The following is a 25,411-nucleotide window of genomic DNA, read 5'->3' as shown; positions in this document are numbered from 1 at the left end:
GAACGACCGAGCAATAAATGCGACTGACGTATATTGCTTTGTAACAGTGGCAACACTGTGCCCATTCAGACTTCATACAACATTTATTGTAATATGTGCTTCAATGAAGAGGTTCATTAAAAAATTTCCGAAGAAAACATTTTTACAATTTCAGTAATTGTAAAAGAAAAAATTAGGAAGCAGTCATTTTGACTGCTCCGGTCGTTCTAGTGTTAATTTACTATAATTAAAAAGTTTTCTATATTGTTATACTGAAGTGTCAAATTTTCTGCGGACACATAGTTAAGTACACATCGAAACACCTATATTTTTACATGTTTCTTTAACTCATAACTATAATACATTGATATTTCGTACGTAAATTATTTTTGAATATTTTCGATATTTTTTGATAACTGCGACACATCTTCGCGGCATGGATTCGATAAGTCTAGCACATCCGCTAGCAGGTATCGAATTCCATGCTTCCTGTACAATAGTGTACAATTCATCAATATTTTTCGGTTTATGTTTATTTATATGTTTGTCGACATCAATCCACAGTATCTCGATTGGATTCAGATTCGGAAATTGTGCTGGCCACTTCATTACGTGAGTATTATTGTCACTCAAGAATGTCTTGACGACTTTTGCGGAAAATGTTTCGGATCATTATTCTTCGGCGAATGGTAGCAATACATTTTTTACAATATCCAAATACACGTATCTGTCCATGATTTCAGTTATCCGATGAATAGGATCTGTACCTTTCACTGCCATAGCCACCCAAACGAGTACCGAGCTACCACTTCCTTTTACAGTTGGTTTAATTCAATTTTTATGAAATTCTTCTCCTTTGCGACGTCTCACGTACACTTTACCATCAGATCCAAATCGATTAAATTTCGATTCATCTGTAAACATTACTCTGGACCATTGCTGGGCCGTCCAGTTTAAATGTTCTTTCGCGAGATTTTTTTCTGAAATGAGCGGTTTCCCTCTGGCAACGCGTCCGTATAATTGAAACTCATTAAAGCTTCGCTGGACACAGTTCTAACACTTATTCTTTCATGGAGATCTATTGATATTTCATTGTGGATGGCAACTGCAGTTTTGAATCTGTCCGCTTCAAACAATCGGTGAATCTTGCGATCAGTTCTTTGATCAGTTTTTCGAGGTCTCGCTTTACAAGGAACGTTGTCTGGCGTTTCATGAAGTTTAATATGTCGTATAGAATGATGGCAAGCCATAACGAATATTTCTAATTTTGCGAAAATCTTTCGGTAGGACATTCCATCCTTCCGAAGCTGTTGCATTCTTCCTTCCCTCATCACAGCACTATTGTAATACATCTAACTGTAAACACTGCTCAACAGATACAAGTAAATAATGTTTACATTTGGCTTAGCTGTGCGATACAGTAGCGTACGTAAGTAGTTGTCCGCTACAAAACCGATCGCAATAAAATATTTACAAAATACTTATTTTCTCGAAATAAGTTAAAGTTCTACTGCAGGTATGTACATCAGGGTCTGACACTCTTAGAAATAAATTGTTGATACTACTATCTGACTTCCGTAGAAATAAGTCAGGTTTTAAAGTTAAAATATGAAGAGTGTAAGTAAGTATATGGCCGCCACTGTATCTCTCGTCTGGTAGCCACGCGATACGACACGCGGTTTCACGGCGAGGAATTCTTCGAACGAATTCCATTCGAAGACGAGAGCTCCGCGAAATCGAATTCGCGTACGCTACGAACTCGAGTTCGAAGTTTAAATTGCAGAGAAACAACGGGTCTTCCAAGAGAAAGTGCGCGAAAGATTAGTCTTCGATTCGACCAGCTCTCAAATACGCTCTCCCGGCTATTTATCAAAATTCAGTGTCTTCTGCAAACGTCAAGAGTCAAAGTTTACCGTAAACTCGATCAATCTGCTAATCGTGCGAGCTTATCTTTCTCCGTAAATGAATCGTGACCCATATACGTATAAACGTATGTGTGTGTGTCGGGAACGTTCGCTTGCAACGAGCAGTCTTGGATCGGTGCAATGAACCTCGCGACAAAACGAATTTCTCGTTGCCCGTGGAGTCTTTCAAGCGTTCCACCGCGATAAGATAAGCAGTAATAAGGTTCAATTGGAAGATTAATTAATTAAGACCCGTTGTAAAGGGGATAAATTGGATACATTACGGCGGTATGCAGGCGCGACGCGCGCGCGTGCGTTCGCTCGCTTCTGCACGCTTGCACGCTCGCACGCTCGCGTCGCCGACCAACAAACTAACAATCCGACAAAACCAACGGCACTGGGACTTCGCAGTAACCCGGGAAGAACGAGAAAGTAGAAAACACGGACGGCTCGACGCGAAAGCCGAGAGAACGGCCGCGCGTTTTATAAATTGACGGAACGAACGCGGCGGGAATGTCGTTCGCGGTCCTCTTTCTTCACAGCGCGTTTGCTTCGCTCGCGTGAAACCAATTCAATTTTCAAACCAACACGGAATTCGGTGACTTGAACCAGCCGGGGAGTCATCGTCGAACACGCGGCGCCGAAGAGATCGAACGATCGCAACGGTTCCGGAACCAGGGACTGCTCGCTGATCGTTGGATCCGATCGACGGGACACCCGCTCGATTTCTGACGCGCTCGAGCGTTGCTTTTCCGATCGAGGGGAATGAGAAACCGTTTGTTGCCGCATCTAACATTAATATAAAGAGAAATTGCCCGAGGAAGCTAATCGCGTCTCGTTGGCGCTCGTTAACCGAAACCTGCGGGACTTTGTTGCTCCAGTAGTTTACCGATCAGAGGAAACGCGTAGGTAACGTAACGAAAATTGACGAATCGAACCGAAACGGGGAACGTCCCGAGAAATATCGTACCCCGTTCCTACGCTCGCCTATGGTCGCGTCGTAATGCGATTAAAGATAAGTTTAATTCAAATAAGGGCGAGGTTCGATTGTAGTAGCAGCTGCGCTAGCGATACCGTTCGATTTGCCCGCGCTCGAACTCGGAATCGAACTTGTGCTACCTGCTCGAATTATGCAATTTCGATTACAGAGAGTTACGCGGGCGGTTCGGCTTTGCGCGATACATAAAAATAGATCGTTACGGTCGCGTTAGATTCACTTCGATCTCTGATCTCTTATCTCTGAATACAGTGATTTCTCTATATATGTCGCCAAGCCCTGGACGATAAACGTCGCGGAATTATCCCCACTATCGCGGGGTATACCCTGTGAGGGACGCCGAGAAGTGTAAACATAACACGGCTCGGTTATGTCTCGATACACGACGCTGGCGAGACCCGTATTTTTGACACATATCGAGAATTACAGTGTTTTCTCGATATATGTCCACATCACGGCTTTACCCAGGGACACAAATCGGCTAGAAGATACTATTCTTTGATACTCGATCTTTGGGGCCCCTCACGCGGTGGGGACAGTTCTAGGACTTTTATTGGCTAGAGATTTCGGACATATATCGAGAAAAGGCTGTACACGGTGGAACGTGCGACAGATCGACGGACAGTCGAAGGGCGACGCTTCCGAACGATATCGAGCCGAGAGGGACAGCTCGAAATCGGTGGAATAGTTTCCGTGGGATTCCGAATGTGGCAGGGAGAGTCAAAGGTTAAACGACCCCGACATTCCCGAAACGAGCATCGTCCGTGAAGGAAATCGACCCGAATTAGCCCGCCATGTGGGAGCGTCTCTGAAGAAAAAGGGGACAGAACGAGAACGAGAGGAAGAGGCGAAGTGGTGGGGGAGGAAGAGCCGGAAAGGGAGCACGAGACAAAGTAGCCTCGATTGGTGGGTCGTTGAAAATCAAGCTCGTCGGGTCAAGCGACGCGCTTATACTATTTTCCGTTTCTCGGTTCAGCGACGATCCTTCGGTTAGTTCGTCGTGTTCGCATTCGTTCGATACCGTCTTGTCCCACGGTCACAGGACGACCATCGGCACGCTCTCTCTCTCTCTCTCTCTCTCTCTCTCTCTCTCTCTCTCTCTCTCTTGTTCTTGAGCGCGAGAGATACGCGCAATCGCGACTCGAGCGGTCTTCGTGGTATTTTAAGAACACGCTGCCCCCGCATTCGTTCCGCCGACTTTATTTCTGCCGCGATATTAAACGCGAAGAGATACCGTAGCGAGAGCCGCGAGACGAGTGGGAATTCTAGCGTCGACGCGACGGTTAAACAGCTTCGATTAACACCGAGCGGAAACGATTTCGCGCGAGATGCGCAAAAATTTGACCGAACACAGGGACCCCATTACTGTCGAGATACCAATTACCGTGCCTATATTAATTACACTTATTTTTAAAGCATAATCAACATTGAAAAGGAGATATATAACATCTATATTAACGAATTTTAATGAAAAAATTTAATCTCTTTTTTAATATTCATTATGCTTTAGAAGAAAAGAAGAGATACTTTTGAAAAAGAGATATATAACATCTGTATTAACCCTTAGCACTCGAATGGCGACTGCAAGGCGCCACTAAAAATTGCTCTATCATTATTCAAAATATTTTGACGTTATTAAATTTATTTGTATTTAATAAATTACTAAACACTTCAGTATTGTGCGAGTAAATTGCACCCTTTTCGTGTGTATAACTCGAAAAAATATATATGTAGAAGGGAAATATTCTAGTTCGCAAGAAATGTTTCGGTTTGGAGTTAAAATAGCTTCGAGTTCAAAGGGTTAATTAATTTTAATGAAAAATTGTAATATTTATTATGCTTTAACACTAGGTTTACGGAGCAGTAGAAGTGAGTATTTTACATTACTTTACAAAAATAAGAAGAATGTGTCTATCCAAGTTTTCAGCCATTTTTTAAATAATATATACCTAAGGAAATAAGTTTGTTGAGTAATTCCACGTAGATGGATCTTCACAATCTCAATAATCGTAAATTAAAAATATTAGAACCCGTCACTTTGACGGGTCCCGTAAACCTAGTGTTAAAGAGAAGTATAATTAATATACGCACAGTAATTAGGACCCCCGTAGTAATCGGGTCCCTTCGACTGTTCTGATTCGAGATCACGGGAAGAATTTCGCAGCAGCATTTATTATTTGCAGTTGACCGCGCGACTTAAGTGGCTCGGTGGAAATTGAAAACTAAGTTCGCCGGATCGCTCATCTTCCACGCCGACTCGCGACAACTAGAGAGTGGAACATACGCGTTCCCGCCAAAGTTTCGCGGATCCATTAAAGCCCGCAAAAAGTTTCGGACAGAAACGACTGGAATCCTCCTTTCAACGCTGACGACGCTACTTTCGGTGCGCTATGGCTCGTACTCGGCCAGCAGAGGCGCTCTTAAGCCTAATGCTCAAGGTATTTGTCCCGTCTCGTCTGGCATACAATCTCCGCGAAACAGTAAACGACAAAGGCGACGATAACAATAATGGTAAAAATAATAATAAGAAGAAGAAGAAGAAAAAGAGAAGGTAGAGTAGAAAGCGTGAGTTGGAAAACACTTTTGCGATACGACAAATGCATGCGTTTCAGCGAACAGTGACTTCACCGGGAACCATGGTTGCAAAGCGGCGAGAGTCATCGTCCAGAAATCGAATAAATCCGATGACACGTTCGCAACACCGGTCACCGTTCGATATACAAAAGTATGCTTTGTTCATGTACTCGGATTAGGTGGTCTACATGAACGGGTTCGACACAGTGAATTCTCGATATATGTCAACAACACTGCCGGCAACGTGTATCGTACCTGAACCGTGTTATGTGTACACTCTTCGACGTCCGAGGCCTCGCGACCCCTCGCGGGGTATACCCCGCGGTAGTAGGGATAATTCCGCGACGTTTATCGTCCAGGCCTTGGCGACATATATAGAGAAATCACTGTAAACCGGGGTGCGCTAATTCTACCAAATCGTTAGAAACTATGAAAGACACAAGGAAACAAGATCTTCGGGAATACGGAGCAAAATACCCTGTTCGGTTCCCTCGGAAACGTTCGCGACGTTAACGGGACAAATTCGATCCACCCCCTTTGCGACGCGACACAAACATACCTGGTAAAAAGCAAACACAAATAAGCGCCAGACGGATCGATGGTATCGATCGTTTGGAAATAATAACAGGGTTATAAGCTTGAAACGATCGACCTCACGTTAACGTTCCTGAACGTCTAGTCTAGAGCGCTATGGCTACCACAAACGCAACCTTTTTTCGTCGATACGAATCCTACGTACATGGGCGATTCGCAAATTACAAACTCTGTAATTTACAACGCGCCAGGAGATCGAACCATGGAGACACCTTCGTCCATGGATCCGCTTGCTTTTCGAAAAGGTGCGAGCACGACAGTGGAGCGATAAATTTCAATTACGTCGGTGTTCGCGCCCCCCGATTACGTTCAAAATCTATGTATGTCCGACGTATCAATACGAATGATCCGAATTCCGCGTAAATTCGCTCGGAGCAGGCTTCTCGAGAGCCGATTGCTCTGAATTTACGACGCGACCGTGCGGTACAGTGACTTCTCTATATATGTCGCCGAGGTGTAGATGATAAACGTCGCGGAATTATCCCCACTACCGCGGTGCATACACCGTGAGGGGCCAAAAAGTTCGAACGAGGCCTCGGACGCCGAGGAGTGTAAACATAATACGACTCGGGTATGTCTCCTGGAAGATACACGACATATATCGAGAATTCACTGTATAGTACACAAGGCATTAGAGTGGTGTGGCGACTTAACACTAGAACTACCGAGCCCTAAACGTGACTTAGACTTATCCCTTTATAATAACAGCAAGATTGGATTTGCTCAGGTTTCACACGATTTTTATGGTAACATGTACTCCAAAGAAGAGATACAGTGACTCAAACAATTGATCAAATGTTTAATTTTGTTTCAATTTCATATTTAATTGAACACATGTTAATAAGATATGTAACAAAATATTTTATTACAATACATACATAGTTTTCGTAGTTCGTATAATACAGAATCAACTTAAATATGTTGCACTTTTTAAACAAAATTAAATGAAATTAACAAATTACATAAGGATCAAATTTTTGAGCTTGAAAAAATGAAATATTAGTACTTCGTATACCCTCCTTTCGCTTTCAGTACGGCTTCTCTATGCGTCTAGGCATACTATCTACTAAACTTTTACACTGTTCAGCCTTAATATTTTCCCAAGCGGTTTTAACTTCTGACCATAATTCAATAATACTTCTTGAATTGTGATCGAAGTTGGCAACTGTTCTTTTTAGTAAACCCCATAGGTGTTCTATTGGGTTCAGATCGGGAGACTGTGGGGGCCAGTCTAAAACAGTAAAACCATGAGCTGTTAACCATTCTTTGGTGATATTTGCCTTGTGTTTAGGGTCGTTATCGTGCTAAAAAATGACTTCTTCTGCGTTCTTATTCCATTTTGCCAAACTTCCAATTAAACTTTTCTGCAGGATGGATGTATATGATGTTGCAGTCATTCGACCTTCAATTTTTTCAACGCATCCGATGCCCTCACTGGTCATACAACCCCAAACCATGATATGGCCTCCTCCAAATTTCAGTGTTGGATGAACGTGATGCGACCGTACTTATTCTTTATTTCCTCGCCATGTTCATTCGCGTCCATCGCACCCAAAACGATTAATTTTCGTCTCGTCTGACCATATTACTCGTGCCCAATCGAGATCTGTATAATTTTTATATTTTTCGGCAAACTGCAGTCGAAGCTTCTTGTGCCGCTTTGTAAGAAGAGGTTTCTTTATTTTTGCACGTCCTCTTAAATTCACTTCTCGCAGTGCATTACGCACTGTTTCAGCGCTTACGTTAATATTATGGTGTCTGACTAAATTTTGTTGCATCTGTACAGCATTATCAACGCTACCATTACGGATTGATCGTATGATTAATCGCTTTGTGGTAGTGGATAACTTTGATTTTCGTCCTGCTTTATTTTTTAGTATGTTTTCTTTTCAAGTTTTACGTACTGAAGACACAGTACCAACAGAGCACAGTACCTTCTTAGAAATCTCGCGATGAGAAAGCCCAGATATTAATAGTTTTTTAATTTCTGATATTTTACTTGCTTGTATTGGTCTCATTATGAAATATGACTAAAAATATTTTTTGTATTAATTATTTCATCACAAACGTATTCTCGAATGTTTAAATGTAACGTTATGAGTCACCAGTAATTACATTTGTGCTAAGGAATGATAAAATATAAGAATTTTTCACAATTGAACTTAACACAAATAATTGATCAAATAATGCACAGAATATACAAATTCGTAATACACGTCCGCTTTGTGCGATTACAGGGCTTAAAATGTCGTGAAGTATCGACGCAATGTTTACATTTTTCGTATATATATCAACAGTCTTAACCAAGATTCTGAGAAAGGTGTACTGTGACTTCTTTTCGTTTTGTTCGAACATTTGATCAATTGTTTGAGTCACTGTACAGTAAAAAATTTCTCGTGGAAACGTTTTCATAGTTTCACTAATCGTGAAAGGAAAAATCACCCACCAGTCATTTTGACTGGTTCGGTAGTTCTAGTGTTAATGTGAGTGGTGCGGCGTTTAAATGTCGAGCAACCGGCCTTGTCGCTTCGGTTGCAGTTGCAGTTGCAGGTGATGCCGTGTAGCGGGATCGGTAATATCGGCGTATCGCGTTACAGATTACGAGTACGTCGTATTACGCCAACTGCATTACGGCGTGTTTACCCTGTCGATCGCCGCGCAAGCTTTTCCGACGCGACGGACCTAGGGCGTGTGAGTCGTTTCCGTTGCAACAAAGCCGCGTTGGGAAAATATCCGAACGCATCGAATCGGAGAAACAAAATAATTCAAATTTCTCGGATTGCCCGTATGATCCGGTTGATCGACAAACACGGAGTTCGCGAACTCGCACGCGCGTCGTTCTCGATCGACAGCCGTGAATAGGTATCGCGTTAAACAGCGTCGCGACGCTGTTTCCGCCCGGGGATTGTCCGTTCGAAGCCGCGATACGCGTTCCTCCGATCGCTATATAAAGCAGCCTCCATCCGATTCGTCCCTGGTCCGGTCTCTATTCATTCGAGCTGTGTCGTTCCTGTCGCGCGTCGTGAATACCGATTTACCTGTCGCCCGCGCAGACCGACCGCTTCCCGCTTCCCTCTTTCCGCTTTCGTTTGCGAACGCACACCACCGTTCGCGTCCCTAAGGTAGTAAGCAGCCCCTGGAAGATTTTCGCGGCGAAGTTATCGCGAATGCGAGGCGATCTGAGAAGTTGTTCCTCGTACGAAAAACGATCGCTCGAGTATCCGGGGAATCGAGGTCGAGTCCCAAGATCGAGAGATCTTATCGGGCCGAAGGAATGTTTTCTCAGCTTGGAAATTGCTCGAACACGCGTCCCGTTTCTTTGCTAACCTTTAACTGCTGCGCACGCCTTCGAATTCAACGCGAGCAAAGCGAGTTTCGATCGTCGGACGGGGGTTCCGAGAAATTCGACCGGGACGCGGTCGAACAAAAAATCGTTTCGATGCGCTCGTGACCGATGACGCCGTTTCTCGTGCCGCGTTCGCTTTTGTACTTTTTTTTAACACTAGAACTACCGAGCAATAAATGCGACTGACGTATATTTGCTTTGTAACAGTGACAAGACTGTGCCCATTCAGACTTCATACCACTTTTATTGTAATATGTGCTTCAATGAAGAGGTTCATTAAAAAATGGTCACTCGTTATCACTCGAATGGCGAATGTAAGGCGCCATTAAAAATTGCTGTATCATTGTTCAAAATATTTTTTACATTATTAAATTTGTTTGTGTTTAATAAATTACTAAACATTTCAGTACTCTGCGAGTAAATTGCACCATTTTCGTATGTATAGCATGAAAAATATACAGGGTGATCCACGCAATTGTTTTAAGTCATAACTCCGTTATTATTGCATTTACGAAAAAATGATAAAGGAGAAAGATAAATGGTTCGAAGAGCACTACATCTGTAGGCCTTTAATTTTTTTTAGATGCAGCAGTGCATGTGCAATTAACAATTGCATCATTTCTTTAAATAGAAATGCATATTTTTTTTTGCACATATCGATTCATCCGTTCATTCTACGTAAAAAATGATTAGGGTACCATGGCAAAAAAATTATTAGATCTCGAGATATTTTCAAAAAATGTCTTTATCTTTCTCCTTTATCATTTTTTCGTAAATGCAATAATAACGGAGTTATGACTTAAAACAATTGCGTGGATCACCCTGTGTATAGAAGGGAAATATTCTAGGTCGGAAGAAATGTTTCATTTTAGAGTTAAAATGGCTTCGAGTGCAAAGGGTTATTAATTTCCGAATTACGGATTGGCTCGTTCTATGCAACCAACGCGACAAGAAAGCAAACAGTCTCGGAAGACTCGTCCGCTTCGCGTCGTACGGCGCAGGAAGAATACGCGAATTCTATTGTACTTGGAAGAGACGAGCGTTCGGAGCATAGGTTTATGGCGTCCTTGTTTTCGTTGGTGCTCGAACGAAAGTGGCGTGCGATCTATTTTAGCCCAGATTCGGAAGAGGTTCGTTTTGAACGCGTCAGCTGTTATTACGCTCCACTCTTCAAGTCCTGATCCAGTGGGGCTCTCTCGCTCGTTCGTATCGCGCGAACGATCAAAATGCAAGCAAGCACGCGGCCGCAGCTATCTCTCGCGTAGGTATTTACGTTGTGGAATACATTTCGAACGGTGCGTAAGAAATCATAATCACGTCGAATTGCGACTCGTCCCGTAGCCGCCGCACAACAGTGGGCAATTTCGACAAAATCGGATTCAAAATCAAGGAACTTTCGATAGGAATGAGGTAGAGCGATGAAATTTTTTTTAAATGAAAGCTGCAACTTTGTAGAATATGGGAAAAATAGAGAGATTGTGGTACGAACGTTTTTTAACCTCGAGAAAATTCGTTAAACGCGCACAAATTCAAGAAAATTTTAGTTTTTCCAATACCACGCGCGGAAAAATTTTTTTTTAACATGCTATACATCATTTCCCATAGATTTTTTCACGCTGATTTCAAATCTGGTCTCAAAATTTGTCTACGACCTCAGGATCTTGCAAAAAATAGATTTTTGTGACAAAAACTAGTGAAGTCATTTTTTCGTTGAAATGATTGGATGGTAATAATCTCCCTATTTTTCCCATATTCTACAAAGTTGCAGCTTTCATTTAAAAAAAATTTCATCGCTCTACCTCATTTCTATCGAAAGTTCCTTGATTTTGAATCCGATTTTGAACAAATTGCCCACTGTGCGCCGCAGCGACTCGAGGCACGTAGTGTAGTGCGTGGGGTAAGAGACCCAATTACTGTGGGGGTGCCAATTACAGTGTTTTCTCGATATACACTACCGCTCAAAAGTATCTGAATTTTATATAAATATTGAATTTTAGTGTAGTATCGGTAAGTTCCACATACGAAATTTTTAATTTAAAACGTTAGATATTTCATAAGAAACTAATAAAAATCGATTTTAGTTACTATTTTAGGCACTGAAATAATTTTTATGCTATGCCAATACATATTTCGCAAGAGTCCGGATACTTTTGAGCGGTAGTGTATGTCCACAATACGGGTTTACCCGGGGACATATATCGGCTAGAAGATACTATTCCTTGATACACTGGCCGAACGTAGAAAAGGCGACCGAGGCCACTCGACCTAGGACCATTCGTTCTAGGACTTCTATTGGCTAGAAATTTGGGACATATATCGAGAAAAGACTGTCTCGGTTACTTTGAAGGCTGGGTAGGTTCAGTGTTAAAGTATACGTGTAACACGCATTCGGAAAAGCCCAACGGCGGATCCAGGGGGGTGGTCATGGGGGTCATGACCACCCCCTGAGCTGGTTCCAGGACTTTGGTGGACCACTAATTGAACATAATGATTTTATTTATATATTTTGTCACCATACAGATTTTATGTAATTACATAAAAAAAAAAAAAAAAAATATGAAACCCGGTCGCCTAGGACCGCACCACGGCCGGCGGACCGGTGAGATAAAAAGACGATCGGAGTTTGTAATAAACAAAAGAAGGTGGCCCTGTGCCGGCGACCCGCGACGGTCAACGGGCGACAGTCAGTCTTTATAGCGTGGCTGAAAGCGAAAGACGTGTTCGGTTAATTTTTAGTTATTCCTACACCTTTATAAGTATTCTTAAAAATTGTAGCTGCAAATTCATTAATTTCAAGAAATGGTAAGTAATCAGTTTCTGTAAAACTACCTATATTATTATGTTTTTATGTACTTATAACTCATATGTTTACAAAAGTTTGTTGTCTGATGTGGGGTGTGAAATTTGCATGGTTTTGCTTTGTTTGTGAGGTAATGCGCCTGCGCCACCAGCCTGTACTATAGCGAATATATATTTAATATGTATTTGCAACAGTCTGTTGTCTGTTGTGGGGTGTGAAATTTGCATGGATTTGCTTGCAGGGTGATTCTAAGGGAAAAGGAGATGGTAGTGGTGGATTGAAACATTCATTAAAAAAAATAGATTCATTTTTCCCAAAGAAACCAAGGCTTGAGATTGCTTACTCGAAAAATTCACCTACAACAACTACAGATGAAAATAATTGTATTGCCGATGCTTCTGCTTCTACAGCTACATTGCCTACATTAACCATAGATGAAGAAAAAACATGCTCTCCTGTTACTAACGATATTCAGCCTACAATATGTACATCGACTTCTGATTCTGATCAGATAAAGACTTCACTTTCTCAACCAAAGTTTGCTTCAGATATTGCTTGTTATATAGGGGAAAATATAAATGATTCAACTAAAGCTATGTTGCTTGAAAAGCATTGGCAGCCTCCCCCTAATTATACTTTTCCGCATTGTGTTGTTAATAAAAAAGGAAAACAAACAAAAAAATATGCTCAGAAGTCTCACCTTGACAAGTTTCACTGGCTTGTTTTGTCGCATAAAGACCAGGGTCTTTACTGCAAGTACTGTGCTTTGTTTGTCGTAGCTCCTGGAGGTGGTGTACAGACAAAAACACCTTTATGTCGACTCGTAAAAGAACCATTAAAAGCTTTCGGTAATTTGCTAGGTGAAAATGGTCTTCTGCTAACACACCAGCGAAACAAATACCACGAATTAGCTGTCCAAGCAGGGAAGAACTTTTTATTGAGTTTTCATAAACCGGAAATTAACATAATGAACCAAGTAAATAGTCAAAGACTGAAACAAATAAATGAAAATAGAGAACGTTTGCGACCAATCGTAAAAACTATAATATTTTGTGGCCATCAAAATATATCGTTACGTGGCCATCGCGACGATGGTAAATTGCTGAACTATGACAGCGTAGTAGCCGATGAAGGGAATTTTAGAGCCCTTTTAAAATTCCGTATTGATTCTGGCGATATTGCATTGCAGCAACATTTAGAATCTTCAAAATCCAACGCCACGTACATCAGCAAGACTGTACAAAATGAGTTGATAGATGTTTGCGCAGAAATCATCCAGGAAAACATTTTACAGAATGTGCGGGAAGCTAAATATTTTTCAATTTTGTTCGATGAAACAACAGATATATCACATATCTCACAGCTGAGCCTATCATTCCGATATTTGCATGATGGCGTTATTAAGGAACATTTTGTGACTTTTTGTGATACCTACGATGTTCTTAGACGTGAAGACAACAATTCAGGTGACATAGAGCCTCGATTGACAGGTGTAGCTTTGGCGAAAATCGTTGAAAATCTGTGTACCAAATTTAACTTAGATTTATCTTGGTGTGTGGGTATTGGAACTGACAGCTGCTCGGTTATGGCATCAGATACAAAAGGTGCAGTGCAAGAATTGATGAAAATAGCCATTCATGCTAAACGTTGCCCGTGCAACAACCATGTGCTCAATAACTCATTGGCAAGATCATCCAAAGTAGTTTCCTGTCGCAATACATCTGGCACAATGAGAAAAGTTGTGGCATTTGCCAATGCATCCGCTAAGAGGCATGAAATTTTTAAAATAGAACTCGGAGCTGCCATGCAAGGTATTTGTGAGACACGTTGGGTAGAGAGGCATGATGGGCATCTTCAATTTCAAGGAGACAACTTAGTCAAAATTTGTAGCGCTTTGGAGAAGATTTCTGCTTGGCAAGACAATAAAACTGCCAATGATGCGCATTGCTTGCTGCAAACATTGCGCAGTTCTGACTTTATTATATCCTCCATCTGTTTAAGTGATGTATTAGGTGGGTACTTCCCTAAATTATTTTATTTCTTATTGTTTGGCAAATGAACTTATACGAGTATACTAAACCTACTTTAAAATTATGTTGTTGTTTTGTTAATATTTTATGCTACGAGTACATACCGTTTATATTAAGTTATAAATTCTTAGTTTATGCACTACAGTCACAGTCACTTACTTTTTATTTTTCAGGTACTACTGTATCTTTAAGCAGAATACTGCAATCGAACTCAATTGATTTAAAAAAAGCTACGGACGCTATTAATGATACTTTAAGTGTTTTACAAAATAAAAGAGAAAATGTGGACGTAATCTACCGACAGCTTTTTGAAGAGGCTAAAGAAGTAGCTGAGCAGCTAGATGTAGAAATTAAATGCCCCAGAATAGTATCAAAACAAATACATAGGGCCAATAACCAACCTGCTCAATCTGCTGAAGAGTATTTCCGCAGAGCTATATACATCCCTCTTCTAGATTCAATAATAAGTGATCTCCAGGACCGCCTGTCTCCTGATGTACTTAATTTGTTTCAGCTAAGCGTTTTCATGCCAAAAAGCGAATGTAGTAATGAAGACATTGAAACTGTGAAACAACTAGCTACCGACTATACATTATTACTAGATAACACTCCATTTTCTGTCATTGTAAATGAATATCGGCTGTGGATGGTGAAGTGGCAGGCGTGGCAGCGGAGCCAGGACATACCGCAGTCGATTTCTGATCTTATTTTAAATTGTGACATCGATATGTATCCTAATATAAGAAAATTTTTATGTATTATGGCTACACTACCTGTCAGTGTAGCGACAGCAGAAAGGTCTTTCTCTACGTTGCGCAGAATTAAATCGTGGCTAAGATCTTCAATGGTTGAAGATCGCCTAACCGGACTGGCACTTCTCCACATTCATAAAAACGTACCCATTGACGTAAATGACGTAATAACGCGTTTCGGGAGAAGACGTAAAAGAAAAATTGATTTTGTTATTTAAATATATGTATTTTGTCTGTTTCTATTTTGTTTGTTGGAAACCCTTGTCGTACCACCTCTTCACTTTTGCGGAGTTTTGCGTCATACCCCTCGACATACCTCTAGCTGTTATGACAAATCATTCACCACGGTTATGGAATATAAATAGGCTGCCTCATTCCGTGCGTGATAGTGCTTCTCTGAATGTCTTCAAGAGAAGATGGCAATATGTACGTGTATATGTACAAGTTATTATGTGTTAAGTTTTTCAAGTGTACAATAAAGAATAAATATTTTTAAGTACAGTACTTACGTACATTAATAAAATACCTACTTTTTACTTGTATCTATTGTTATCAAAATTAAATTATAAGTTCTTGACTTGACCACGACTATGTGACCCCCCCCTGGCGCCAAAGCTGGATCCGCCCTTGGAAAAGCCTGCATAAATTAAAGGGAGGGGAAGCATCGTGCAACCGTGACGATTTACCGGTGAAACGCGGACGGTCACGGGGCGTTGAAATTCATTCGGGGAACAGATTCCGAAGGAAGTAATCTAAGGCTCACGGTTATGGGTTGGGCTGGGTCGGGATTTAACGAGCCATGGAACGAGTCGAGTCACAGGACGAGAAAAACGGGGGAAGGAGAGAGAGAGAGAGAGAGAGAGAGAGAGAGAGAGATATCAACCTTTCGTTGATGAGAATAAAACAATGCGTAGACAGGACGGATTCGGATTGGCCGAGCTAGCCGGACACCTTGTGCGACTCGCACGCGTTATCCATTTAAGCTTTCGCGATTAATTTATTGTTGCAGTTCGGTCGAGCGACCGAATTGCATGATTGATCGATCGTTCGAGTCGTTGGATATATTTTGATGCGGTAAATCATGGGATTGACCTCAGTGGCTCGTTGGCTCGATAGCCGACCGACCTCCGGAGGTCATCGCCGAATCGTTTCGAGGATCGATTCTCGCTTCGAAACGAGAGCAAATCGAACAGGAAGGGATCATTAGGATAGATCTGGACGGAGAGATCGATCCCTCGAGGCTGCTAGGTGCACCGGCACCGATATTAAGGGCACCGTTAACTCGAGTAATCGTCGAGAAAAATGATTTCGTGTCTACGATAATTTCACGATATCAACGGGCCCCATTAGTCCCAATTGGCAAGTGTGCTAATTCCGCAATTATGCCGAGCCTATAGTAGATGAAATTGCGTGGAGAAGACTTTCGTCGGCTCGCCGAAACGTTGGATCGTTGGATCGTTCGGGATGGCGTGCCACGGCTTTTGCTTGGCCTACTCGCAGTCGGTCCATCTCCACCGATCGGACTCGAACTCGGACCCGGACTCGCACTCGGCCAGTAGGGGGAAATGCGCGGCTACTTCACGCTTGAGGCAGGTCAGCCACTTTAAATCACCGGAAACGCGCAGGTAGAGAACACGCGGCTAAACCTCACGAGCCCCCTGCCCGCTCCTCGCCCCTCCCTTCTCTTACCAATCCGCCCCGTTTGCAGGTCTGCGCCTTTTAAAACCTATGTACCGTTTTGCGGAACGTATTTCGTTGAAAATAACCTTTCCGCGCGACCGTTCGTATCGTGGAAAATTCCATTCGGCGATTTCGAAATACAGGTGGTGCGAGCACGAAAGCACACTACCGAAAACACGAACGATACTCCATTCGAGTAGGCGTAGTAGTAGTAGTAGAACGCTTGCACAACTAACAGAGTCCTCGATTCGTCGTAATGACTGGTTCCTAATTTTTTCCTTCGCAATTCATGAAATTATAAAAATGTTTCCATCATAAATTTTCGAATGAACTTCTTCATTGGAACACCGGTTAGAATGAAAATGGTATTAGGTTTGAATAGATGTAATCTTGTCATTATTGCAAAGCAGTATACAGTGAATTCTCGATATATGTCAACGACACGGGTCTTGCCAGCGTTTGTGTACCGTCCAGGAGACATACCCGAGCCCTGTTATGTTTACACTCCTCGGCGACCGAGGTCTCTCGAGCTTCGTGGTGTTCCACGGGGTATAGCCCGCGGTGTGGGGATAATTCCGCGACGTTTACCATCCAGGCCTTGACGACATATATAGAGAAATCACTGTACATCAGTTGTATTTAGTACTCGGCACTGCCAGTGTTAAGATGGGTCCTTATACCGAAGTTTTCTCGATCTTACGGAAATTTGAAAAGACTTTTATTTCCTGTCGTTCGCGATTTCTCAATGATTCAATAGCAGGGTACACCAGGTGGCGGTTCGTACTCGAACGAACGAGCGAGATGAAAGAAAGAAAGAGAGAGAGAGAGAGAGAGAGAGAGAGAGAGAGAGGCGCGAGCGCGACCTCGATCGAATTTACCGGCGTTTTCTGCAACAAGATCTGCTTTCTCTCATTACTACCGCCGTCATGAAAGTATAATACTTATGCTCGATGGAGCACCGAGAGATCTCGGTACGCGGCCCGGACGCCTATTGGAAAAGTGCAAATGCAATTCCTTCGCGATGGCCCCCACTTCTCCGTCTCTAGAAGGCCGACGTAAATACTGACGTCTCGCTGTCTGTGTTCGTGTTCGGGATCGCGATCGCACGATGCAATTATAATGTATCGCTTTCGTAGTCGACTTTTCATGCTCGGTATGTATCGCGGACACTGGTCGCCGGTAAATCGGACCGGAAACGAATTTAGCGTGCTGGAGAAACGTCGGAAACAATCGATTGTCCCGAGGCACAAATGGCTCAACTGGCAAACTTCGTGAGCGCATGCGCGCCACGTACGCTCTTCGCTCTTCGTTCTTCGTTCTTCGTTCTTCGGTCTTCGCCCTACACTCTACAACTCTACGCGTAAACTCGCCTCTCCCTCTGCTCCCGGCCCCTACACCTACTCGTAGTGCAATTGTTCATTAAAAAGAAAAAACCATTTCTTGCCTGTCTTGATACACGACTAACACAATCTCAACCGTTCCCGTGTCCTGCAGTGGCGGCTCAAGTCGAGTGGAGGCCCCAAGCGGTACAAATTTTGGGCCCTCAAAATCGAGTTAGAAATAGAAGTCGCAAGAGAACTCTCACAAACCTATTAACAAAAAGGAAGGGGGGCCCCAAGCGGTAAAAACTTTGGGGCCCTCAAACTCGAGTTAGAAATAGAAGTTGCAAGAAAACTCTCACAAACTTGTTAACACCAGGAAAGGGGTAAACTTTTTTGGGCCCTCAAACTCGAGTTAGAAATAGAAGTCGCAAGAGAACTCTCACAAACTTATTAACAAAAAGGAAAGGGGGTCCCAAGCGGTAAAAATTTTGGGGCCTTCAAACTCAAGTTAGAAATGGAAGTTGCAAGAGAACTCTCACAATCTTATTAACTAAAAGGAAAGGGGGCCCCAGGCGGTAAAAATTTTGGGGCCCTCAAACTCAAGTTAGAAATAGAAGTTGCAAGAAAACTCTCACAAACTTATTAACTAAAAGGAAAGCGGTAAAAATTTTGTGGCCTTCAAGCTCAAGTTAGAAATGGAAGTTGCAAGGAAACTCTCACAAACTTATTAACTAAAAGGAAAGCGGTAAAAATTTTGTGGCCTTCAAGCTCAAGTTAGAAATAGAAGTCGCAAGAGAACTCTCACAAACTTATTAACAAAAAGGAAAGGGGTAAAAATTTTGGGGCCTTCAAACTCAAGTTAGAAATGGAAGTTGCAAGAGAACTCTCACAATCTTATTAACTAAAAGGAAAGGGGGCCCCAGGCGGTAAAAATTTTGGGGCCCTCAAACTCAAGTTAGAAATAGAAGTTGCAAGAAAACTCTCACAAACTTATTAACTAAAAGGAAAGCGGTAAAAATTTTGTGGCCTTCAAGCTCAAGTTAGAAATAGAAGTCGCAAGAGAACTCTCACAAACTTATTAACAAAAAGGAAAGGGGTAAAAATTTTGGGGCCTTCAAGCTCAAGTTAGAAATGGAAGTTGCAAGAGAATTCTCACAAACTTATTAACCAAAAAAGGGACCCCACGCGGCCGCTTATAGTCCGCTTGAAACCCGCCACTGGTGTCCTGCAAACTTTCGTGCCTAAAATCGCAAAGAGGCGCGAACAGACGCGGCGTCCTGCCAAGAAAGCGTGAGAGGCCGATACGAGAAGACGAGAATTCTGGTTTCAGAATTTTTCATAACCCACATTTGAAAGTGTTACCCGACGCTGCTCGTGTATCCGCGCCTTTCGAGAGCCGCGCGCGCCTAGCGGCTGCCTGCTTGCCAGTCTGCCTGCCAGCCTGCCTCATCCTTCTCTTTGTTCCGCGATGGAATGCCAGCTATGCATCGTTTCAAGGACTCTGGAGAGCATGGATTATTCTCTGAGAAAAAATTAACGCTTCGCGGCTATTCGGATGTTCGAGTATTCGAATGTGCGGATGCCAGAAACTCGTTCCCGATACCCAAACGTTGTACAGAGCTCGATTCCAGAGACACGGAAGATTGCTCGGTCGCTTTTCCTCTTCAAACAAGTTTCTCGTCCGAGATAACTGAACAGCACGAGAAAATAGAAACGATAAGAAATTCGTGAAATTAGCGACAAATTAGCGGCAGACTACAATTCATTTTACTTCGTGGAAGAAGAAGGGACGAAAATAACGGAGAATTCGGAAGCGTTTCTAGGTAAAACGTGGGCATCGTTCGTACCGGGGCGAAATTGGTCAAGCCGGCCAATTGATCCGGCCCACTCCGCGCGTTATTTATACCTATCTTGGTAATGATTAGTTCAATGGGTACTTCCTCTTTTGTTCCAGTTCTGTCATTGTACTATTCGAACGAGCGGCCATTACGAAAGAGTTGCCGTGATTCTTGATATGGGAATACAATTTGGAATGGCCGGCGAGAATAAATATTCTCTGAAATACTTCGGAATATTCTCTGCAAAGTGTCGTCGCGCGATCGATCGAAAAACAAGATTCCTAAACGGGACGCTACGGCTCGCTTTCTATTATATCGTATATCGTGTATTGCAAGTAATGTTGACTAGTTGATCGACGACCATTGCACAATTTTCCTGTCCCTCCAGCGATTCTTTCTATTCGAGTTATTCGGAACGTTCAGATCGAAGGGATAGAATAGATATAAAAGATGAACGAAATCAAAAGTAATCGCGTTATTATGGGTTTCCCAAACGACAATGATTTCGGTAATCGCACCGATGGACGTGCCCACGGTCGCCAGCGGAGAACGGGGAACGGAGGATTCAGAAGCAGCAGAAGTACCGGAAGCGGAGGCGTCGGTAACGCTCGACAATCACGACCGACGAATTACATAAAGTGCAATTGTGCCGTGGGGTGCCCAAAAATAGCCGAAACGAGGCCACGCCCCGAATTTCGATTTCGAGAGGTCCCGACTCGAGCCGCAACAAGTCGTAAGGGACCCGATTACTGTGGGGTACCAATTACTGTGCCTACACCAATTATACTTATTTTTAAAGCATAATTAACCCTTTGCACTCGGCGCTATTTTCATTCTGAAACTAAATTTTTCTTTCGTCTTAGAATATTTTCATTTTATTCAGACGAAACTGATCCGATTTCCACATATAATATTTAAATGTTCAGTAATCTATTAAATACAAATTTTGTAATGTAACAAATATTTTGTAATATTTTTTGTAATTTCTTTGAAATAATGTCACAACAATTTCTAGTGGTGCTTCAGAGTCGCCATTCGAGTGCTAAGGGTTAAAAAAGAGATATTAAATTTTTTCAGTAAAATCAGTTAATATATATATATATATATATATATATATCCGTTTTTTAAATATTCATTATGCTTTAAAAATAAGTATAATTATTAGAGGCACGGTAATCGGTACCCCCACAGAATTTCGGTATTTTGTCCTAAACGAAGTGCATTCGAATCGACGCGCGAACTGTGGCCAGAGATCGTAAGGCACACTCTTTTCGGGTGAGATCGTTATCGCGACAGCTGAACGCCATAATCGTTATCGAGAAAATATCGTGCCGTTGAAAATCTGTTTTAGGACGGTCTACCAACGCTATCTGGTTCCCTTTTCGAAGGAGGAGGGAAGAGGGATGGCAAAGCGAGAGGATATGTTCAACAGATGTCGTGGGAAGACCCCACGCCGAACAAGAGACCAGATGAAAGAGTACGCCACGGTTGCTCGGGCGTTTTCCGAAAACGTTTGAAGAGTGGCGACCACTGTGCCACGGAAATTCCATTCGTTCCACTCCGACCCATCTCACTCTGATCCGAACAACGTGTGCGTTTACGCGTAGCCGCCGGTGTTTCGAAAAGACGATTCGAGACTCATCCCAAAGAAACAGTCTCTCTCATATTACCAGGATTTTGCGTGACCCGTTTTCCTTTCTGCAAGAAAAAGCACAATGGCGAAAATAACAGTAAATGCTGGTGTACAGTAAATTCTCGTTATAAGTCCACTACACGGTTCTGGCGAGGGACACATATCGAATATCTTTGATTCGCGCCGAACGTTGCGTATGAATTACACACTGCACGCTGAAATCGTAAACGACCTTACTCGATCAATGTCCCTGATGAAGAAGGCTGAGAAAATGTCTGTCCTTGATACAATGTTGCACGTGAAAATGGGCAGCTAAGTGACATCGTGTAACAAAGGTTTGTTCGTCGTGTTCGGCCAAACTAATCTGGTCTATCATCGACCCTACACGCTCGCTACTACCTGGGAGGAGTGTTTTATGGCTTTCCGCGCGAAGGGGTCGTTCGCTGGTTGCGAATCAACCGGTGTCAACGAACGGCCCTTGGCCACCCTTCGTTTCGCTTCGATTCGAGGTACGCTGCAAGAAGTCTTCAACAGACCCTGTTCAGGTAAATTTCAGCCCCGAGGACGTCTTTCGCTCGGCGCGCCCCCGCCGTCTCTGTTTACTCGCTTGTCGGAATCCTCGGGCTTTTCCTACAGAAGGGAAAGCATTGTCGTCGAAACACGCTCGGCCTACTCTCGACATTCTTTCGTTCGAATTTTCCAACGTTTCCATGAACCAACCGATACCGTTTCCTGCTCCAAACGAACGAAACAACTTTTTCGTTGTCGTACGACGGGTCTCGCGGAACAGTACTATCGTTGTACGCGCGAATATAAATAAATCGATGAGAAAACGCTCGTAAACAGTCTCGGGCCGGGACTGGCCGAGAGATACGGTGACCCACGATCTCGATTCTTGAAAACAAGCGAGAGAGCATCGCGTGTATCTCGCGTACGCGAACCGGAATCGCTAAAAATGTGAAAATGTAAAAATACAATGAGGCGTCGCGTCGCGTCGCGTCGCGTCGCGCGCCGGGACAGAAAACGATCGAGGTGCTGCCGTCCGGGCTCGTTCGTTTCAGCCGAGATATCGATCGATTCGTCGAGTTCGCATTGTTTCCCGGAGCGGGCGCAGCCAGCATATGTTCGAGCCGTGTCCACGCGACTGTTCGAACAACCGACAAACGGTGCAACGAACTAAATACGCCATTTGAATATTTCCTACGGCACGAAGAAAAACAGTTTTCCCCAACGATTAGCCAGTCGAAGATTCCGGTTTCGACGGCAACGATACAACATCGCAAAACGGGAAATTGTCAAATAAGACGGGAGCAAAGTTTCTCGAACCGCGTCGCACTCGTTGGAATTAGGAGTCGCATAGAATGGCGACTCTGGGTTGGCGCGCGAATCCCGTCAATCCCGTGAAGCGGTGTGCGCCGAAAGCGGCCACAACCCACAACCCGCAGGGGTCTTCGACGGGGAATACGCCATATGCACGCTATACGAGGAGAAGCCGAACGAAGCGACGCGACGCTGGTCGGCACGTCCTTCCTTCTCCCCCTCCCCGAAAAGGGAACACGCGCAGGATCAAGGCTTACGAGGGCATTTTGCTCCGTTCAACTTGGAAGCCTTCCAATGGGCTACCCTTGCTCGGTCCCCACGCGACACACCGCTGAAACCCGTTTTAAAAGTCCGCCGGAATGCGTGCCGCCTGCGGGTCTTCCACCTCTTTCGCGAGAAAATGTATTTTCATGGTTTTCGATCGCGCGCTCCATCCGCCATCCCGGCCTCTCTAGGCACTCGCATCGCGTCCCGAGACGCATCGAATTTTACGATGGAAAATCGAGGTGAAATCGGCCGGCCCCTTCGAGAATTCCCAGTCGGCACGAGCTACGCACGTATACGGCGTTGTACGTAGCGATTATATGCGTACGCGTCGAATCGATTTCGAAAACAATGAGAAACCGAGGAGAGGGCGCGTCAAATTTGACCCGACGCGACGAGTCGAACCGGCATCGAGAATTTCGTATGGTCGACAACGGCCGGTAACCTTCCGTGTAATTCTACGCCCAAAGTTCGACCCACAGGTTACGCTAGTTCGTTTCGAACCCCGAATGTGTAAACAGTTTCTATATAAATATGGCGTTCGAAACTCGTCATAGGTCAACGAGCGCATTCGCCGATGACTCGGAGACACGAAAGTGCTACGCGATACATGATACGCTATGCTGATAGGCAAAACGGACGAAGAGTACGAAAAACATAAACAAGTTTTAAGGACCCTTCGACGCGTAGAAATGAACGCGCTCGCCGAGAAATAGGTAGATACGTGCACTCCAGACCGAACAGGATCGCGCAAGAACAAACTATCGATACTGTCGCGAAGAAATCGACCTCGCGGTCGAAACCGACACGAGCAAACGGTATCGAACGCGTCGGGGGATATACGGAAACTGCGTAGAAAAGAGCGTTTAAATATCGCCGCAGTGCACGCAAAGGTTGACAAGGGTCGCCATTTTGAAATAATCGGCAAAGGATCCACCTCCTGTGGTAGGTTTGTTCGTGTAGGTAGACCGGGTCGAAAGTATCGAATAGAGCGACCGTAATCGATTCGGATAGCCAGTAACGCGTTCAGAGACAGAGACGCGTTCGCGGTTGGTGGAAAGAAACGCGCCCGACGACGCTACAGGGTAGAATCTCGGGAGCATTGTACCCCTCATCGATCACCCCGTTAACGCGAGCGCGAGTTTGAATATTCGAGTCGATGTCCGCGCAAGATCGTCGCCGTCGACGAAACGTTTTCGCGAAATGGAACGCGAAACGACGGGGAAACGTGAAAATTGGGAAAAGTACCTCGTATTTGATGCCGTTGAGCCGTAACCACGTCTCCACCTTGAGACAATACTGCGAGATGGAGAGTAGAACCGGTGTTCGAGGGAACTGATACAGATAAACAACGTCCTTCTCAAAGTTGGTTTTGTGTACGCTGATAGCCTTGGTCGGCGCCGGCGATGCCGCGGTGGCCGCTTGATCGGCGGCCTCCTCCTTTTTCTCAGCCTCTTCCTTCTTGGCCGCATCCTTTTCTTCTTGCTTGTTGTCCGGCGGCGATTCGTCCTTCAGCGCCTCCTTCATCTCCTTCACGTCCTTAATCTCCTTGCTCTCCGGACCGGTATTCTCCGTCTCCGTTGCCATCGTCATGTTGACTTAGTTTTCGCACAGTCTTCGACCGGTACTCGTCGGAAATAACAGAACGCTCGGTCGTCGGAGCGCGAGCTAGCAGAACAAGCGAGAGAGAAAGAGAGAGAGCGAACGAACGAACGAACGTCTATCTGTCCCGATTCTCGATCAACACCGTTAAAGATGAGAGAAAAAGAGCGAGAACGCGCACCACACAAACGTACGACGCCGGGTACTCGGGTATTCGTTCACTCGTCCACACGACCACTCGTCCACGCGTCCACTCGTCGATCCCTCTGCTCGCCGGCCGGTTCGGTTCTTTCTCGTTACTGCCCCGTTCTGTCTTCTGTCTATCCGGCAGGCGGCCGCGGCGGATCCTACTCCTGTCCTGTCCCCCCAGCTCGAGGTGATCCCTGCGCATGCGCCAGCGCCACACCCCACTGCCGTCGCCATATTTAATTGGTCCGCCACCCCTGCCCGGTCCGCGATCCGCCGGCGTTTCCGTCTCTCTCCAACAAATTTCCTCTTTTTTTTCTCTCCCTCTCCCTCCTCTTCCGCGAACCCCCATAAACAGAGTCCTTCGCCTATGGCCTATGGTTACTTGCGAGTCGCAACTCGCAATGCCATAGAGGGCGTAATAAACTCGCTACTTTGTATCTAGGTTCCCCCGTTTCGCGACCTTTTTTTCATTAATATTTTCTATACCGACAAACTTTGCTTTGCCGTAAACGAAACATATCTTTTTTCCGATGCCTCCTGACTGTTTTGCTCGGCACCGGACGAGAGGTACATATAGTCGAAGTCTC

The 25,411-nt window shown here is 44.1% G+C and overlaps 3 protein-coding genes across 5 annotated transcripts in view; 1 reads left to right on the top strand and 2 right to left on the bottom strand.

Moving 5' to 3' along the window:
* Fax (failed axon connections) overlaps nucleotides 1-24,992 on the bottom strand; it is a 42,649-nt gene extending 17,657 nt beyond the window's left edge. The window contains exon 1 of one of the 2 annotated variants that reach the window (XM_076797815.1): nucleotides 24,282-24,992. In XM_076797815.1, coding sequence (XP_076653930.1) covers nucleotides 24,282-24,626 — 345 coding nt within the window. In that variant the 5' untranslated portion in view covers nucleotides 24,627-24,992. The remainder of the gene's footprint in view (nucleotides 1-24,281) is intronic. The other variant, XM_076797816.1, reaches the window with a different exon arrangement.
* Nucleotides 1-25,411, bottom strand: part of Evi5 (ecotropic viral integration site 5) — a 61,886-nt gene that overhangs the window by 16,450 nt on the left and 20,025 nt on the right. The gene's annotated exons all lie outside the window — the stretch shown is intronic.
* Nucleotides 11,951-15,596, top strand: LOC143359826 (52 kDa repressor of the inhibitor of the protein kinase-like). The gene is made up of 3 exons (XM_076798104.1): nucleotides 11,951-11,993; nucleotides 12,389-14,206; nucleotides 14,398-15,596. Exons 1-3 carry the CDS (start codon nucleotides 11,951-11,953, stop codon nucleotides 15,192-15,194), a joined length of 2,658 nt encoding a protein of 885 aa, XP_076654219.1. The 3' UTR covers nucleotides 15,195-15,596.

Source organism: Halictus rubicundus, chromosome 12 (genome assembly GCF_050948215.1).
Source record: "Halictus rubicundus isolate RS-2024b chromosome 12, iyHalRubi1_principal, whole genome shotgun sequence".
Classification (NCBI taxonomy): Eukaryota; Metazoa; Arthropoda; class Insecta; order Hymenoptera; family Halictidae; genus Halictus; species Halictus rubicundus.
This window is presented reverse-complemented; position numbering and strand designations above follow the sequence as displayed.